This window comes from Rhinatrema bivittatum, chromosome 9, assembly GCF_901001135.1.
Source record: "Rhinatrema bivittatum chromosome 9, aRhiBiv1.1, whole genome shotgun sequence".
NCBI lineage: Eukaryota > Metazoa > Chordata > Amphibia > Gymnophiona > Rhinatrematidae > Rhinatrema > Rhinatrema bivittatum.
Genome location: NC_042623.1, coordinates 134,552,605 through 134,572,034, shown reverse-complemented (window position 1 = coordinate 134,572,034; position 19,430 = coordinate 134,552,605). Strand labels below are relative to the sequence as shown.

At 43.9% G+C, this 19,430-nt stretch overlaps 1 protein-coding gene across 9 annotated transcripts in view; it reads left to right on the top strand.

Moving 5' to 3' along the window:
* Positions 1 to 19,430, top strand: part of RHBDD1 (rhomboid domain containing 1) — a 278,394-nt gene that overhangs the window by 199,086 nt on the left and 59,878 nt on the right. For 8 of the 9 annotated variants that reach the window (XM_029615059.1, XM_029615052.1, XM_029615057.1 and 5 more), the window contains one exon: positions 1,937 to 2,071. The exons of the other annotated variant lie outside the window; for it this stretch is intronic. In XM_029615059.1, coding sequence (XP_029470919.1) covers positions 1,937 to 2,071 — 135 coding nt within the window. The remainder of the gene's footprint in view (positions 1 to 1,936; positions 2,072 to 19,430) is intronic. 9 annotated transcript variants of the gene reach the window in all.

Here is a 19,430-nt window from a genome sequence, read left to right as displayed (position 1 = left end):
GTCCGAATTGAACCATACGGTGCACAGATTCTACTCCCTACACATGTTTCCAATTCGTTCCCATAGACACCTTTCTTGCATCAAGGGCCTCTTAAATGTGTCTCTTCCACTGCCTCTCATAGCCAGCACTCTTCTAATGCTGAACCGGGATGGGGTTCACTGTTCCTCAGACCCACGTCCTGGCCGAGACCAGTATGCTTCCCAGTAACCAATTCGCCTTCTCACCAGTCAGTCACAAATTGTAGACTCACTGATGTTCTTAGGGACTGATAGCATCACAAACCTTCCACACATAAATCCTACCATTCAAAATGGCATGATTTACCACATGACGCATACAAAAGGGTATTACCCTTTTTCTTTTTCTACACCACTCTTTTCTCTTGCTCCCTCGGATTCTGCTCCCCAGGCATCCTCCACATAGGTACACCTCGTTTGAGAGTGGGGTTACCTGATTAACGGTAAACCCCTTCTGAGTCAGCTTACCATGGATTTATCCACTGATCAAGCTGCCTCTATTTTCACTGTCTTTCTATTGTTTCCTCTATTGTTTTTGGGTTGTCCCATCTTCCCCCATCCCTGTTTATTGTATTCTCTACCTCTTGTTACAATGTAACCGATATGATGTGTATTTTAATGTCGGTATAAAAAAGCTGTTAAATAAACAAACAAATAAATAAATAAATAATAGTCACGGAATGGAACCTATATTTCGTGCTTATAAGTCTCATACGTTCTCCGTTCAAGCCTTTTCATTCCTCTCATTTCACAGTTTGGCATGGGAAATTCTTTCCCTCATAAATGTCACTTCTGCCAACAGGGTCAGTGAGTTACACACCTTGTTACATACTCATCTGAACCAGCGTTCCTCCGTGACTGAGTGGTTTTACGTATTCAACTTCATATCCTTCTTAAGGTAGACGTTGCATCTCATCTTACTCAGAATATACTCTGCCCATTTTTCCCAACACCTCTCTCTCACCAAAGCGAGAGGGTTTTTCCACTCCTTGGACAGTAATAGTGCACTTGCATTCTATCTAGATCACACTACACTCCATAGGAATTCCACCTAACTCTTTCCTTCTGTGGCAAGAGTCAAGCTGTGAGTTCCAGCAGGCAGACTTATTCCTCCTAATTGACGGTCTATATCTCTTTTCCTACCAACAAGCAGGCATTTCACTACAACACTGTGTGTAACCACACTCTGTTGCGTCCGTCCCAGCCTCAATAGCTTCCCCTCAGTCGCTGCTGCTTGTACATATTTATCAGGCTGCAACCTGGAGCTCTCTCCATACCTTCGCAGCCCATTATTGCTTAGATACGACTAGCCGGCATGCTCTATGTTTGGCCAGTCCGTCTACTCTTATTCTTTTTGGTTTAACTACCCAACATCCTTCCACCAACCTGTTACGGGTTTCAGGATGCCCTCCGTTCCAAATTCCACCCCCATCATTGCGCCTTTTGCGCGTCTTGGGTGCATTTGGTGCATTCTCGGGCATCCTCAGCTTGGTACTCACCCATATGTGAGGACTACCATCCTGCATGTCCTGTGAGAAAGAAAGTGTTGCTTACCTGTAACAGGTGTTCTCACAGGACAGCAGGATGTTAGTCCTCACGAAACCCACCCGCCACCCCGCGGAGTTGGGTCTGTATACGTTTTTACTTTTATTTTAGTTTCGTTTGCGCTTTTAGCTATAAGATGAGGCTGAGGGAGACACCTGTGGCTCACAGGGATAATTGCAGGCTGAGCATGCTCAGTGCACTCAGTGTGCCAGTGTCAGTCAAAACTTTGTAGAAACTTTGACAGAAAAGTTTTCCGTACAGGGCTCCATCCTGTGATGTCACCCATATGTGAGGACTAACATCCTGCTGTCCTGTGAGAACACCTGTTACAGGTAAGCAACACTTGCTAACTTCATCTGCATTGCTTCTGTAGGGTATGCTAGACATTCAGGTGATCAAAACCAGCCATACAACATGCCACAGGAGAACTACTACACTAGGTACACAGGAGGACTTAATGAAGAAGAGCAGTATGAAAGAGCTGTAAGAAACAGTCTGAATGACAGAGGTACGAATTTTATGGTCTAGCTAATTCCAATGTATTTCATTTAGAAACAAAACTTAAGCATTGAAGATTAATCAGAAATGAAGTAGTCAAACCTAGATAAAAAGCAAATTAAAATTGTACAGGCAGGTCAGGTGTAATAAATTGTTTATAAAATGGAACGTGCATCTATGTGTCTAGCATGTGCTTATGTACTGCCAATTTTTGAACACAGTAAAGTGGCAAGCTAGGGATTTGATAGTCCAAATCCTTTTGTGTAGGTCTTGGAACACTTTTGTATTTCATTACCAAATATATCTCTTGAGTAATGAATAAAATGTTCTTGAAATATAATCTGCTATATATAACAAGACCAAAAAATCAGATTGACTTGTCATACAATGTCAGATTGCATTGGTTTCCTAATACATGAATGACTTCACTGCATTTATTTTCTTGGGCTAAACTGGGCAAAGAGTATTCTTGCTCTGTGAAGAACATGAGACCATAGCCACCAGGTGCCACATGTATCTGCTGCTGCATAGGTCAGCATTACATATTCATAAGGAGTTTGTCGAGTTGGGGAAAAGTACATTGAAAAATAGCACTGTAGAGAGGGCAATTTTCAAAAGTTTATTTATCCAGATCAACTGGCTATCTCAAAACTGTCAACCCTTTCCATGGTTAAACACATGTATGGAGGCCAACACCACCTGTACTTTTATCCAGGCAAAAAGTAGGTGAGCTCAGGAGCATGGTGAGGAGGGAAACAACACACATAAATTAGAATTTCAAGTCTATGTGTAATTGGAAATGAAAAAATACCCGCAGAAAAAACTGGTTCAGATCTCTGCAGATACTTTTTTCTTGGGCAGTTTTCAAAGGGAAAGTATGCTTGTACTTTTCCATAATAATATAGTAACATAGTAAATGACAGCGGAAAAAGATTCAAGTGGTCCAACCAGGTTGCCCAGCAAGTTGTTTAGGGTAGTAACTGCCACTCCATCCAGGTTACCCTATGTTTCCTTTAAGGGTAGTAACTGCTGCTCCATGCAGGTTACCCCAGTTTAACACATGCTATCCCTTTTCTTCATTTCCATCATTTAGCTATTTGGGATCCTCTGTGTTTGTGCCATACCATTTTGAATTCCATTATCATTCTTGTCTTCACTACCTTTTCCAGGAGGGCAGTCCATATATCCACCACTCTTTCCATGAAGAAATATTTCCTGATGCTCCTGAGTCTACCCCCTTGGAGCTTCATATTATGCCCACTATTTCTATAGCTTTCTTTCCATTGGAAAAGGTTTCATTCTTGTGCATCATTAATATCCTTTAGGTATTTAAAAGTCTGTATCATATCTCCCCTGTCCTTCCTTTCCTCCAGGGTATACCTATTTAGGTCTGTCATTCTCATCTCAAAAGTCTTCTAGTGCAGACCCCACACTATTTTAGTTACCTTTCTCTGGATCACTTTCATCCTGTCCCTATCCTTTTTGAATATATGATCTCAAGAACTGAACACAGTACTGTAGGTGAGGCATCCAAGGACCCGTAAAGGGACATCATCACCTGCTTTTTCCTGCTGGTCATGCTTCTTTCTAATCAGACCAGCATCCCTCTAGTTTTAGCCACTGCCTTAAACACCTTGCTTTGCTACCTTCAGATCATCAGACACTATCACCCCAAGGTCTCTCACCAGTTTGTGCACATCAGTCTTTGATCCCTCCCCTTTGGATTTCTACACTCCAGATGCACGACTCTGCACTTCTTGAAACTGAATCCTAGCTACCAAACTTTCAACCACACCTTGAGCTACACCAAACTGAAATATTTGTGTATTATTTCAGCTTTTCCCTCATCTTTCTTCACATGACCCTTGTCTCCTTTCAATCTTACAATCTACCTCTGGCCTTTCTCCTTTCTCTGATATATCTGAAAAATGTTTTGTCACCTCACTATACCTCTATGGTGATCCTTTCTTCCATTTGAGCTTTTGCTATACTGATTTCTGTCCTCATCTTTTTCAGCTTCTCCAGATGTTCTTTGCTGTGTCCCTCTTTTTGAGTTTCTTTGTAATTTTTGAATACTGATCATTTTATCTTTATTTTTTCCACCACCTCTGGTGATTCATATGTTTTATTTTCCTCTTGTTTTTATTTACTTTTCCTACGTAAAGTTTTGTTGCTTTTAATGTAGTTCTTTTTAATTTGGCCCACTGTTCCAGTTCAACCAAATATATTAAAGAAGAACAGACAACATTTCCAGAATTACAACTTCATTCTTTTTTATATGTCAAACATTTCTAGAATTGCAACTTTGTGTTTAAATAAATTGCAGTAATATTCTTCTAAAGTCAGTAGCAAACCTTCTTTAAACTCTTTGGGGCAGATGCAGTACAGTGCGCTCAGCTGAGCACACTGTATAACCCACAGTTGGATGAGGGTTGTATAGGCGCTAACTGATCCCCTTATGCAATAAGGGGATTAGCACTTCTACAACGCGCGTCCAACGCGGATTGAAACTAATAGCAATGATCACATGAAATGCATGTGAATGAGGCTATTAGCTATTCACTCCCAATGCAAAAACAAAATGTGCATCTAATGTGCATCGAAGACCCTAGCGCCTCCTTGATAACGCAACCCCTAGTTTAAATATTGCATGGCACCCCCAGGAGGGGCACCTGGGGGCTCGTTAGGAAAGCAGGCGCTAACTGTTCGGCACCTGCTTTCTGCACACAAATATTGCATCTGCCCCTTTATGTGTATATACTTTTTTGGAACAAATAAGCCAATGGATTAAAGTATCTACAGATGTTGCATCGATGGCTCCAGTTTTGGAAATTGTTCCAAATAAAGTGCTAAGAGAAGGTTTACTGCAGACTTTAAAAGAATATTACTACATTTTATTTATACAGTCTCTTATCATAGGAAGTTGCTACTCTAGAAATGATGTCTGTTTATCTTTTTTACATTTTGTGATGAGATACTGTTGTAGTTGGAACATCACTTCTCATGTTACTGTGTGCATGTGGACCCCACAGTCTCATCATTGCAGATCTGTAGAAGTTGTTATCCTGGAAAAGAGGCAGAGATGCTTCAAGAAATTTGGACAAAGAAGAACTTTTGAAAGTTTTTTGAGTGTGAGATAATGGCCCATATCTATAACTAGATGATAAAGGCTGAAAATTAAAGGCATCTTTCTTGTCAGAGCTTACCCCTTGGAAGATTATAGCAAAAGTAAAATACAGTAAATGGATTTAAATTGGTTATTTATTTACATTTTTTCTACCATTCTTTTGGTTGTAAATTCCAGTGAGCTTTGCAGTCTAGATCTCACACCTGTTTGACCGACACAAATGTTCCATTAATTTCAGGTCAGCACAAGTGGTTTCATACAAAGTGGAAATAAAGGACAATAAATGCTATGTACAGCTTATTTTTATTGGACTAACTTAACATGTTTTTGACTAGCTTTTGCAAGGTATTCTCCCTTTAGGTCTGTGAAGGAACAGCGCTGTTTCACTGAATAATAACATAGTAAATGACAGCAGATAAAGGACAAAATGGTCCATCTAGTCTATCTAGCAAGTTCTGTTTTTTTTTTTTGTTTTGTTTTTTTTTAAGGATAGTAATTGCCACTCCATGCAGAACTAACCATGCTCCCTCAAATCTAGGCAACTTTAAAACCAATGTTCCAATGATGAAAACAGCCAAAACTCTGCCCATTCATTGAAATGAACCTATTCACAGTATTCCATGTCACAGTGTCAGTCAGGCAGGCTGGACTGGGATTTCCATTAGTAGGAGTAGGGCCAGTCTCTGGGGCAATGCCAGACTGGGTCTTCTGTCTACACTAGCCACCTCCCCCGCAGGTTGAGCCCTTGGATTCTGGTGGCCGGCAGGACTTAGCTAAAACACAGGCTGGGAGCTAGAATAGAGGACAGGCTGCCACTGAGGGAAGGTAGGAGTTAGATACAAGCTGGGCTGGAGGCAAGGCTGTCACTAAGGGCAGGCAGGGCTGGAGGCAAGGCTGGTAATGAGGGCAGATAGGAGCTGGATACAGACATGGTTAAAGACACGGGCTGGATCCAAGGACAAGGCTGGGACTGGACAGGACAAAGTCTAGACAGAACAGGAGTAGACACAGACAGAACTAGAATAAGCAACAATAAACAAAAAGGCCCAAACAGGGCACAAGGGTGGGTTAAGTGAAGCCTAGAAGGCCCAAAAACCGCAAGGCAGGACAGGGAGGGCCAGGAGGCCACTGAGTGAGGTAGGAAGGCCTGGAAAGCTGCAGAACAAGGCAGGAAGGCATGGAAGGCCATAGAGCAAGGTAGGGAGGCCTGGAAGGCTACAGAGCGAGGTAGGAAGACTGGGAAGGCCACAAGGAAAAGCAGGAGGCTGAAATGGCCACAAAGCAAGGCAGGAGCATGAAATGGCTACAAGGCAGAAGGTCTCATGATTGGAGAGCATCAACCTGGTGTAGCAGGAAAGGATCCTGTAGCAAGGACCTGCTCTCCAGGTGATGCACTGTCCTTTCGTACCAAGGACATCTCCCCAAGGCCTACTGCCCAGGAGGGAAGGATTAGGCTGGCCGTCATAGTTGGTGATTCGATTATTAGGAATGCAGATAGCTGGGTGGCTGGTGGGCGTGAGGATCGCCTGGTAACATGCCTACCTGATGCGAAGGAGGCGGACCTCACGCGTCACCTAGATAGGATTTTAGACAGTGCTGGGGAGGAGCCGGCTGTCATGGTACATGTAGGCACCAAGGACATAGGAAAATGTGGGAGGGAGGTTCTGGAAGCCAAATTTAGGCTCTTAGGTAGAAATCTTAAATCCAGAACCTCCAGGGTAGCATTCTCTGAAATGCTCCCTGTTCCACACGCAGGTCACCAGAGACAGGCAGAGCTCCGGAGTCTCAATGCATGGATGAGACGATGGTGCAAGGAACAGGGATTCAGTTTTGTTAGGAACTGGGGAACCTTTTGGGGAAGGGGGAGCCTCTTCCGAAGGGATGGGCTCCACCTTAACCAGGGTGGAACCAGACCACTGGCTCTAACCTTTAAAAAGGAGATAGAGCAGCTTTTAAACTAGAATAAAGGGGAAAGCCGACAGTCACTCAGCAGGGCAAGGTTCGGAGAGAGGTATCTTCAAAGGATACTAATGATGCATTAGAATTAGGGCATCCCGACAGTGAGGTTCCAATAATAAGAAAAGTAGTCCAAGTGCCTGTAACTAAAAACTCACCTGAGCTAAAAAAATTCTAACTTATCCCTATCAATTAAAAAGCAGAATGAAAATACAAACAAAAAACAAACTTTGAAATGTTTATATGCTAATGCCAGAAGTCTAAGTAAGATGGGAGAATTAGAATGTATAGCAGTGAATGATGACATAGACTTAATTGGCATCTCAGAGACATGGTGGAAGGAAGACAAACAATGGGACAGTGCTATACCGGGGTACAAATTATATCGCAATGACAGAGAGGAGCACCCGGGGGGCGGGGTGGCGCTTTATGTCCGGGATGGCATAGAGTCCAACAGGATAAACATCCTGCACGAGACTAAATGCACAATTGAATCTTTATGGGTAGAAATCCCTTGTGTGTCGGGGAAGACTATAGTGATAGGAGTATACTACCGTCCACCTGGTCAAGATGGTGAGACTGACAGTGAAATGCTAAGAGAAATTAGGGAAGCTAACCAAACTGGTAGTGCGGTAATAATGGGAGACTTCAATTACCCCAATATTGACTGGGTAAATGTATCATCGGGACAAGCTAGAGAGATAAAGTTCCTGGATGGAATAAATGATAGCTTTGTGGAGCAATTGGTTCAGGAACCGACGAGAGAGGGAGCAATTTTAGATCTAATTCTCAGTGGAGAACAGGATTTGGTGAGAGAGGTAACGGTGGTGGGCCGCTTGGCAATAGTGATCATAATATGATCAAATTTGATTTAATGACTGGAAGGGGGACAGTAAGCAAGTCCACGGCTCTCGTGCTAAACTTTCAAAAGGGAAACTTTGATAAAATGAGAAAAATAGTTAGAAAAAAACTGAAAAGAGCAGCTACAAAAGTAAAAAGTGTGCAAGAGGCATGGTCATTGTTAAAAAAAATACCATACTAGAAGCACAATCCAGATGTATTCCACACATTAAGAAAGGTGAAAAGAAGGCAAAACGATTACCGGCATGGTTAAAAGGGGAGGTGAAAGAAGCTATTTTAGCCAAAAGATCTTCATTCAAAAATTGGAAGAAGGATCCAAGAGAAGAAAATAGGATAATGCATAAACATTGGCAAGTTAAATGTAAGACATTGATAAAACAGGCTAAGAGAGAATTTGAAAAGAAGTTGGCCGTAGAGGCAAAAACTCACAGTAAAAACTTCTTTAAATATATCCGAAGCAGAAAGCCTGTGAGGGAGTCAGTTGGAAAGTTAGATGATCGAGGGGTTAAAGGGGCACTTAGAGAAGATAAGGCCTTTGCGGAAATATTAAATGATTTCTTTGCTTCGGTGTTTACTGAAGAGGATGTTGGGGAGGTACCCGTACTGGAGAAGGTTTTCATGGGTAATGATTCAGATGGACTGAACCAAATCATGATGAACCTAGAAGATGTGGTAGACCTGATTGACAAACTTAAGAGTAGTAAATCACCTGGACCGGATGGTATACACCCCAGAGTTCTGAAGGAACTAAAAAATGAAATTTCAGACCTATTAGTAAAAATTTGTAACCTATCATTAAAATCATCCATTGTACCTGAAGACTGGAAGATAGCTAATGTAACCCCCATATTTAAAAAGGGCTCCAGGGGCGATCAGGGAAACTACAGACCGGTTAGCCTGACTTCAGTGCCAGGAAAATAGTGGAAAGTGTTCTAAACATCAAAATCACAGAACATATAGAAAGACATGGTTTAATGGAACAAAGTAAGCATGGCTTTACCCAAGGCAAGTCTTGCCTCACAAATCTGCTTCACTTTTTTGAAGGAGTTAATAAACATGTAGATAAAGGTGAACCGGTAGATGTAGTGTACTTGGATTTTCAGAAGGCATTTGATAAAGTTCCTCATGAGAGGCTTCTAGGAAAAATAAAAAGTCATGGGATAGGTGACAATGTCCTTTCGTGGATTACAAACTGGCTAAAAGACAGGAAACAGAGAGTAGGATTAAATGGACAATTTTCTCAGTGGAAAGGAGTGGGCAGTGGAGTGCCTCAGCGATCTGTATTGGGACCCTTACTTTTCAATATATTTATAAATGATCTGGAAAGAAATATGACAAGTGAGGTAATCAGATTTGCGGATGATACAAAACTGTTCAGAGTAGTTAAATCAAGAGCAGATTGTGATAAATTGCAGGAAGACCTTGTGAGGCTGGAAAATTGGGCATTAAAATGGCAGATGATATTTAATGTGGATAAGTGCAAGGTGATGCATATAGGGAAAAATAACCCTTGCTATAGTTACACAATGTTAGGTTCCATATTAGGTGCTACTACCCAAGAAAGAGATCTAGGCGTCATAGTGGATAACACATTGAAATCGTTGGTTCAGTGTGCTGCGGCAGTCAAAAAAGAGAACAGAATGTTGGGAATTATTAGAAAGGAAATGGTGAATAAAACGGAAAATGTCATAATGCCTCTGTATCGCTCCATGGTTAGACCGCACCTTGAATACTGTGTACAATTCTGGTCGCCGCATCTAAAAAAAAGACATAATTGCGATGGAGAAGGTACAGAGAAAGGGCTACCAAAATGATAAGGGGAATGGAACAGCTCCCCTATAAGGAAAGACTAAAGAGGTTAGGACTTTTCAGCTTGGAGAAGAGACGGCTGAGGGAGGATATGATAGAGGTGTTTAAAATCATGAGAGGTCTAGAACGGGTAGATGTGAATCGGTTTTTTAGTCTTTCAGATAATAGAAAGACTAGGGGGCACTCCATGAAGTTAGCATGTGGCACATTTAAAACTAATCGGAGAAAGTTCTTTTTCACTCGACGCACAATTAAACTCTTGAATTTGTTGCCAGAAGATGTGGTTAGTGCAGTTAGTATAGCTGTGTTTAAAAAAGGATTGGATAAGTTCTTGGAGGAGAAGTCCATTACCTGCTATTAATTAAGTTGACTTAGATAATAACCACCGCTATTACTAGCAACTGTAACATGGAATAGACTTAGTTTTTGGGGTACTTGCCAGGTTCTTATGGCCTGGATTGGCCACTGTTGGAAACAGGATGCTGGGCTTGATGGACCCTTGGTCTGACCCAGTATGGCATGTTCTTATGTTAATCATAGCAAGATTGACCAGGTCAAGGAGCTGAGATGACTCAATGAAGAGGCAAGGAGTGTGTGGAGAGGCAGGGTTAAATAGGGCTGGAGAGGCCGCCTCATGGGATCAGTAAGAAGGTGACTAGAGCGGCTATGATGGAGGCTTGCTAATGACCTCTGCTGGTGGAGGGCTGCGTAGCAGGCAGAATTGTGACACTCAATAGCCTCACAATTAGACTATCGTAACACAGTTTATAAAGAACTACAGTGACCCGAAGAAAGAAGAAAGGCCAACAAGGCTACAGTGGAGCCCATCCCGCTAAAGCCCAAAGGAGAAAGGAAGGCTGGCTAGGCTGTCGTAAAGCCCATAACATCGCAGCCCAAAGATTGAAAGAAGGTCGGTGGGGCCATGGCAAAGCCCATCCCACCGCAGCCCAAAGAAGGAATAAAGGCTAGCAGTGTTGTGGCATTGCCCATCCTGCCAGAGCTCAAAGAAAGAATGAAGGCCAGTGGGACCACAGCAGAGCCCATCCCATCGCTGCCCAAAGAGAGAGGGAGGCCCTAAGAGTGTGTGTGAGAGAGATAGAGTGTGGGCAATGGTTTGAGTAACATAGTAATGATGGCAGAAAAGGATCAAATGGTCCATCCACTCTGCCCAGCAAGCTTCCTATGGTAATATCTGCCACACTGTGCAGGTTATCCCAAGCCTTATGATAACCCATAAAAAATGTACTGCTAGCTATATTTTTACTGGTTGAAGAGTCAGTCTTCTTGAAAATTCAGAGGGTGCTGTTTGCCATGCTTTGCTTATTGATTTAGCCATAGAAGCAGTCATGTGCATTTTCCCTTATATCTACATATCAGTGCTCCAGATGGTAAAAGTCAGGGCCTGCATTGGTTGTCACCTGAATCCAATTCCTCCTCCCCCGCCATGAAAGTAGAGAAAATGATTGGTTAAGGTTAGAAATCCCATGCCTTCAGATAAGAGTAGTAACTGCTACTCTGTGCAGGTTACGCCCATGCTCATCAGTTTCCTGGACCATAAAAGTCAGTGCCCTCGTTGGTGGTTATCTTAATCCAGTTCCTGTTTTCTCCCTGCCGTTGAAGCAGAGAGCAATGTTGCAGCTTCATCAAAAGCATCAAGATGTTTTGGTCAAAGGTAGTAAATGCCGCACCAGCAAGTTACCTCATGCACCCTTTTCTTTCAGTGTTCATCCCATGCCCCTTTGAATTCTTTGACTGTTTTTGTCTGCACTACCTCCTCAAGAAGGGCATTCCAGGCATCCACCACTCTATCTGTGAAGAAATATTTCCTGACATTGGTTCTGAGTCGTTCCCTCAAGATTTTCATTTCTTGACCCCCTGGTTCTACTGTTTCTCCAAGGACAAGCAGAATGGTAGTCCTCACGCACGGGTGACATCATCTGTTGGAGCCCCGATGTGGAAAAATTATGTCAACGTTTCTAGAATTTTGACTACGCACACTGAGCAATCCCAGCATGCCCTATACCACATGTCCACGTGGGGTCCCTCTCTAGTCTCTCTTTTTCCACAGAACTGTAAGCATCGCAGTATGAGTGAACACACTTTGGTTAATTTTTGGCCTTGTGGAAAACTTTGTTTTTCTTGCATTTTTCGTTTTTTTTTTCCTTGTTCCATCACCGGGTCCCTCTTGGTGACTTCCCATAATGTCTCCAAGTCAGGGTTTTCAGTGATTTGGGTAAGTTTCCGTTTGCGGTCAATTCCCCCGTGGCAGCAGTGCATCGGTTCCCATCAGTCATCGACGCCTTGCCCCCATCGTCTTCCATTAGCGTCCCTTTCGTTTCATCCATCATTGCCAAGTCTGATTTTCGGTGATGCCCCTGGTGCTCGAGGACCATTTCCAATACGGATCCGCATAAGACATGTGTTCTCTGCCTAGGGGCATCACATGACATCTGCAGTTGCCGCTTATGCACCCAAATGACCCCGAAGGGAAGTTGACTTTGACTTGACAAGATGGAGCAACTCTTCAGGTCAAAGAAGTCTGAGCCAACGACAGTGGCATCGGGGGCATTGGATCGAAGGACCAAAGAGCCGCACTGATGAACACCGAGCCATCGACATTGGTGGGACTGTCGGTTCCATCGATGTCACTGGCAGATGGGGTGCCGGAAACCAACCATTCTCGATCTCAAAGCTGAGGACATCAGGTTCCTCGTCATCAACCTCAGCACTGGAGAAAGACCAGGCTGATCACTGAGGGAAGCCGAAGAAGCATCAGCACCCGTCCCTTCTATGCCTGGTGCCAGGCTCAGGGATGCACTGACTTTTGCCACGATGCCCCCAAAGTGACCCTGCAGCGAGGCATGCCAATCCTCAATTGGTACTGGGGGTTTGCGACGATCTCCACTGGTCCTGATGCCAGTCACCAACACACCTCGAGGGTGCAAGAAAGATCTGGTTACCCCTCCTTCCTCCCAGTCAGTCTTGACATCAGCAACGTTTGAAGAGTATCTGGAGCGTGGAGTACAGCTAGCAGTGACCGGGAGCTGCAGGGTTTTGGTCTTGTGTCACTGACGGCACTGGACCCGGTGCCACCCATCCTCATACCGCTTCTGGAGAAGCTCAATGTGCACATCGGTGCATTACCAACTCGGTTGGCGTTGGTTCCTGGGACAGCATCAGTGCCTGGCGGGACACCAAATCCTCCCCCTATCAATATGATAGTCGTTGCCGGTTCCTCCAAGAAGGAAGCTACACAGAAGCCGGTGGAAATGCTGAGGTCTGCTGACCCCCATCCAGTTCTATTGGTGCCTGCACTTCTGGACATAGGCTGAGCACCTAAGGACACATCCCCTGTGGCCTTCAGAGAGGATAAGCAACACTAAGACCCCTGGGGGTGATGACAGTTTGGAGTCCTCAGAGGGCTTCCTTTCAGACCCTTCTCTTCCAGAGAAGTGAGGAAAGTATTCACCTGAGGACTTGACTTTTGTAAGGTTTGTGAAGGTGATGGTAGAGGCCATCCCTTTTCAGTTATCGATGGAGGAGGATGCCAGGCACAAATCGCTTGAGATCCTCCAGTTCATGGAGCCTCCTAAGGAGATCAGGGTGGTCCCAGTACACGAGATCCTTAAGGAGTTGCTGCTGAGGGTATGGGAACACCCCCTCATAGACCATCAATCAATAAGAAGGCAGAAGCAGTTTACCTTGTCCAAAAGGCTGTCAGATTCGATAAGCATAAGCTGCCCCACCAGTCAGTGGTGATCGAATCTGCCCTCAAGAGGGCCAAGTGCTCTCGGACTCATTCTTTAGCGCTGCTGGGTAAGGACCATAGAGAAATTAATGCTTCTGAGAGGAGGGTATTTCAAGGCGCCATGCTTATTGCCCACATTGCCTCCTGTCATCTCTACATGAGCCAGAACTTGCAGGACATCTATTTTTAGTTATTTATTTAACAGGTTTTATAGACCGTCATTTAGTTAAAAACTTTCACAACGGTTTACAATTTTTAAGAAAATAAATACATCATTTGAGACAATAAATACATGCCAAAAAGGGAAAAATATGTAATAGTACAAGATAAAATCTTAAAACAGACAATTAGAATCAGTAAAAAGGTAAAAGCACTAAAAAGTTCAGTTCGAGAACGATCATTCACCTATGCTGTATGCTCTTTTGAACAACCATGTTTTCAGGTTCCGCTTAAAATTCTTAAAATCTGGCTGTAGTCTTAGCTCAGGGAGCATTTCGTTCCAGTGTTTTGGGCCTGCTAGCAAAATAGCTGTATCACGTACTGATGTTAGTCTAAGCTGTATTGATTGAGGGTACGCTTAATAGACCCTAGAAGCAGGTGCAGGAGATGGCTGAGCAGCTGCCTCAACAACAGCAAGACACCCTCATATTGCTGGTGCATAAGGGCCTGGAGTGCAGGAAACATGAGGTCCGTGCAACCTACAATGTTTTCGAGACAGCATCGAGAGTCTGTGCAGCAGTAATCGGTGCCCGCAAAATGGCATGGTTGCGGGAGTCTGTTCTCTGACCAGAGGTATAGGAATGACTCGCTGATGTGCCGTGTACTGGAAAGAATCTCTTTGGAGATAGGATGAGGGATGCTGTGTCCCAACTTCGGGTCCCACTTCGGGGACCACCATGAAACCCTCCAACAACTCTCCGCCAGTACTCCAGATCTGTCCTCCTCCTCCAGGAGGCCGGTGAGACCGAGGCCAAGGAAGTCTTTCTTTTGGCTAAGGAAGTACTATCCTCCACCTCCTCACTCCCATCAACACCATCAGGGCTCCCGCGGCTGACCCAGGCAGCAGAGAGTCCCCAAGCTCCAGCCGGCTCCTCAGTCAACTCCGGGGATGGAGTTTTGATTGTGCCATAAAGAGCATAAGCCAGTTGCCCATACCTGGGACAATGGACCCTCCAGTCAGGAGAAGGCTGCAGTTCTTTGCGAACCGGTGGCCCATTATAACCTCGGACCAGTGGGGTCTGTCCAATGTCTGTCAGGGGTACCAATTGACCTTATTGGGTGTCCCACCAACTTGCCCTCTGTGCCCATCTTGGAAGCTGGTAGTATATCAGGAGGTACTGCTGTTAGGGTTGAGGACCCAGCTCAGCTGGGGAATCCCCACAGGAACAGTCCAGGAATCCAGGGGCAGACTAGACTACGAGATCTTTGGCCTATACGAGCCACCTTCCCCACAGTTTGAGCCTTTAGGTTCTAGTGGTCAGCAGGACTTAAACAAGGGAGGGATACCTAAGGCTAAAGCTGGACTGGAATCCAGAGGGGAGAGGAGCAAGCTCAGGTGAAGCTGAACAGGCCTGGGAGGATGCAGGTTGCAGGGCTGGAAACAAAAGTCAGGCAGGACTGAAGAGGAAGGTTGCAGGGCTATAGACTGACATCAGACAGGACTGGAGGCAGAAGCCAGAGTGGACTTGAGATGCAGGCTGCAGGACTGGAAGCTGATGTCTGGAACTCAGGCAGGAACCAAGATCAGGGTGGAACACTGGAACAAGACAGAGGTTACTAATTCTGGCAAGCTTGGGACAGAAGGCTAGATAGCAAAAAGGCAAGCTTAAGGCAAAGGCTTAGGGAAGCTTCTGGGCCAGCTTGAGACAGGAGGCTTAGGAGCCAGGGAGAAAACTTGGAAACAAGAAGGCTTAGGGAAGGCACAAGGTAAACTTGAAAACAGGAAGGCTTAGAGAAGCCACAAGGCAAGCTGGGAAACAAGGAGGCTTAGGGAAGCCACAAGGTAAACATGGAAACAGGAAGGCTTAGAGAAGCCACACGGCAGAAGGCTATGGAGAGCCACAAACTATACAGAGACGAGAAGGCTTTGGTAAGCCACAAGGCAGAAGGCTGCGGAGAGCCACACTGTATACAGAGACAGAGGGTCAAGCAAGGAGCTGAGCAGACTCAATGACAAGGCCCTGAGCGTAGGCAGAGGCAGGACAATATAGGCAGGAATTTGCCAAGTCATGAGGTCACTGAGACTAAAGCTGGAAAGAGGGTGGGAGCAGCTCCTGGAGGACCTCTGGTGGTTGGGAAGCTGCATGACCAGCAGAATCACAACAACCACTAGCAGAGCTCTCCTCCCTCTTAACATCAGAATGGTCGAGCCCATACCACCAGGGCAAAAAAGGGGGGGCGGGGATTCTACTCCAGGTACTTCGAGAACAGGAGGACTATAACCTGTCCTAGATCTAAGGGCCTTGAACAAGTTTCTAAAAAAATAAAAAAAAAGTTCAAGCTGTTTTCCCTGGGCACCTTGATTCCCCTCTTGCAAAAGGGGGACTGGCTATTCTCTCTCAACCTAAAGAATGCATACATCCATACCAAGATCTCCTTGCTCACAGGAAATATCTCCAACTTGTGGTGGGAAAACAGTACCGGGTGTTGCCATTCGGACTTGCATCAGGCCCACAGGTCTTCACAAAATACTTACTGTGGTGGCAGTGCATCTGGATGATTGACTAATCAAGAGCACATCTTAGGCAGGGGCTACCAGGTCCATGCGCTTGATAAGAACATAAGAAATTGCCATGCTGTGTCAGAACAAGGATCCATCAAGCCCAGCATCCTGTTTCCAACAGAAGCTAAACCAGGCCACAAGAACTTGGCAATTATCCAAACACTAAGAAGATCACATGCTACTGATGCAATTAATAGCAGTGGCTATTCCTTAAGTAAACTTGATTAATAGCCGTTAATGGACTTCTCCTCCAAGAACTTATCCAAACCTTTTTTAAACCCAGCTACACTAACTGCACTAACCACATCCTCTGGCAACAAATTCCAGAGCTTTATTGTGCGTTGAGTGAAAAAGAATTTTCTCCGATTAGTCTTAAATGTGCTACTTGCTAACTTCATGGAATGCCCCCTAGTCCTTCTATTATTCGAAAGTGTAAATAACTGAATCACATCTACTTGTTCAAGACCTCTCATGATCTTAAAGACCTCTATCATATCCCCTCTCAGCCGTCTCTTCTCCAAGCTGAGCAGCCCTAACCTCTTCAGCCTTTCCTCATAGGGGAGCTGTTCCATCCCCTTTATCATTTTGGTTGCCCTTCTCTGTACCTTCTCCATCACAACTATACATTTTTTGAGATGTGGCGACCAGAATTGTACACAGTATTCAAGGTGTGGTCTCACCATGGAGCGATATAGAGGCATTATGACATTTTCCATTTTATTAAATAATCCCTTCCTAATAATTCCTAACATTCTGTTTGCTTTTTTGACTGCTGCAGCACACTGAACTGACGATTTTAAAGTATTATCCACTATGATGCCTAGATCTTTTTCCTGGGTGGTAGCGCCTAATATAGAACCTAACATCGTGTAACTACAGCAAGGGTTATTTTTCCCTATATGCAACACCTTGCACTTGTCCACATTAAATTTCATCTGCCATTTGGATGCCCAATCTTCCAGTCTTGCAAGGTCCTCCTGTAATGTATCACAGTCTGCTTGTGATTTAACTACTCTGAATAATTTTGTATCATCCGCAAATTTGATCATCTCACTCGTATTCCTTTCCAGATCATTTATATATATATTGAAAACACCGGTCCAAGTACAGATCCCTGAGACACTCCACTGTTTACCCTTTTCCACTGAGAAAATTGACCATTTAATCCTACTCTCTGTTTCCTGTCTTTTAACCAGTTTGTAATCCACGAAAGACATTGCCTCCTATCCCATGACTTTTTAGTTTTCTTAGAAGTTTCTCATGAGGGACTTTGTCAAATGCCTTCTAAAAATCCAAATACACTATATCTACCGGTTCACCTTTATCCACATGTTTATTAACCCCTTCAAAAAAATGAAGCAGATTTGTTAGGCAAGACTTCCCTTGGGTAAATCCGTGTTGACTGTGTTCCATTACATCATGTCTTTCTATATGCTCTACGATTTTGATCTTGAGAATAGTTTCCACTATTTTTCCTGGCACTGAAGTCAGGCTCACTGGTCTATAGTTACCCGGATTGCCCCTGGAGCCTTTTTTAAATATTGGGGTTACATTGGCCACCCTCCAGTCTTCAGGTACAATGGATGATTTTAATGATAGGATACAAATTTTAACTAATAGATCAGAAATTTCATTTTTGAGTTCCTTCAGTACCCTAGGATGCATACCATCCGGTCCAGGTGATTTGCTACTCTTTAGTTTGTCAATCTGGCCTACTACATCTTCCAGGTTCACAGTGATTTCGTTCAGTTCGTCTCACTCATCACCCCTGAAAACCATCTCCGGAACTGGTATCTCCCCAATATCCTCATTAATAAACATGGAAGCAAAGAATTAATTTAGTCTTTCTGCAATGGCCTTATCTTCCCTAAGAGCCCTTTAACCCCTCGGTCATCTAATTATCCATCCGACTCCCTCACAGGTTTCTTGCTTTGGATATATTTTAAAAAGTTTTTATTATGAGTTTTTGCCTCTATGGCCAACTTCATTTCAAATTCTCTCTTCGCCTGTCTTATCAATGTTTTACACTTAACTTGACAATGCTTATGTTTTATCCTATTTTCTTCAGATGGATCCTTCTTCCAATTTTTGAAGGATGTTTTTTTTGGCTAAAATAGCCTCTTTCACCTCACCTTTTAACCATGACGGTAATCATTTTGCCTTTCTTCCACCTTTCTTAATGCGGGTGTTAGAATGAACCCTAATGAATCCCAATTACCCAAAGTCCCATCTCAGTCCATCACTTCAGTTAGATTTCATAGAAGCCCTGCCAGACATGGCTCAGGCCAAGACTTCCTACCTTGACAAAAGGCCGTCGCCTTGACGATCCAACAGAGCCAGCAGGTATCAACCTGGCACATGTTGAGATTGTTGGGCCATATGGCCAGAACCATCCATGTCACTCCCTTGTCTCATTTACATATGTGCAGAGCCCAATGGACCCTGAGGTCGCAGTGGCACCAGGCCACTCAGAGCCTCCAGGATTGCATCTGAGTCACCCCGTCTCTCCGGGACTCTTTGTCCTGGTGGCGGGCAAGAATAGTTTGGGCATTGCCATTACTTTGCACATACAAATGTTTGCCCTATGCAGGCTACTGAAAATTATCCCCTTAAAAGCATGGAAGTCTGATGCACTGGTACAACAAAATATGAAAATTGTTCAAGGGGATGTAGACTTTCTGTAGCTATTGTAGATGATTTAAAAAGTCTGCTAGGCTGACATGCTCCATGTAGATGTAATATATGGTATTATACACCCATACAAGGTGTAAATAAAATTAATTTCTGCCTAATAATTCTGCAAGGAGTAAAACCAACTTTAGTGCTACCAACTTTCAGGCTTAGATTAAAAGTTGTTTTGGTAGTGGCCCTTACTATGTGGAATAGACTCCTCGTTTATTTATTTATTTATTTAGTTGTTGAGTTTTATATACTGTCATTCGGTAAAGCCATCACAACGGTTTACAGGGGTCAGGAACCTTTTTGGCTGAGAGAGCCATAAACGCCACATATTTTAAAATGTAATTCCATGAGAGCCATACAATATGTTTAAAACTAACTACAAGTAAATGTGTGCATTTTATGTAAGATCACACTTTTAAAGTACAATAAGTCTCTGAAAATATTACACCAGGCCTTAAGACACC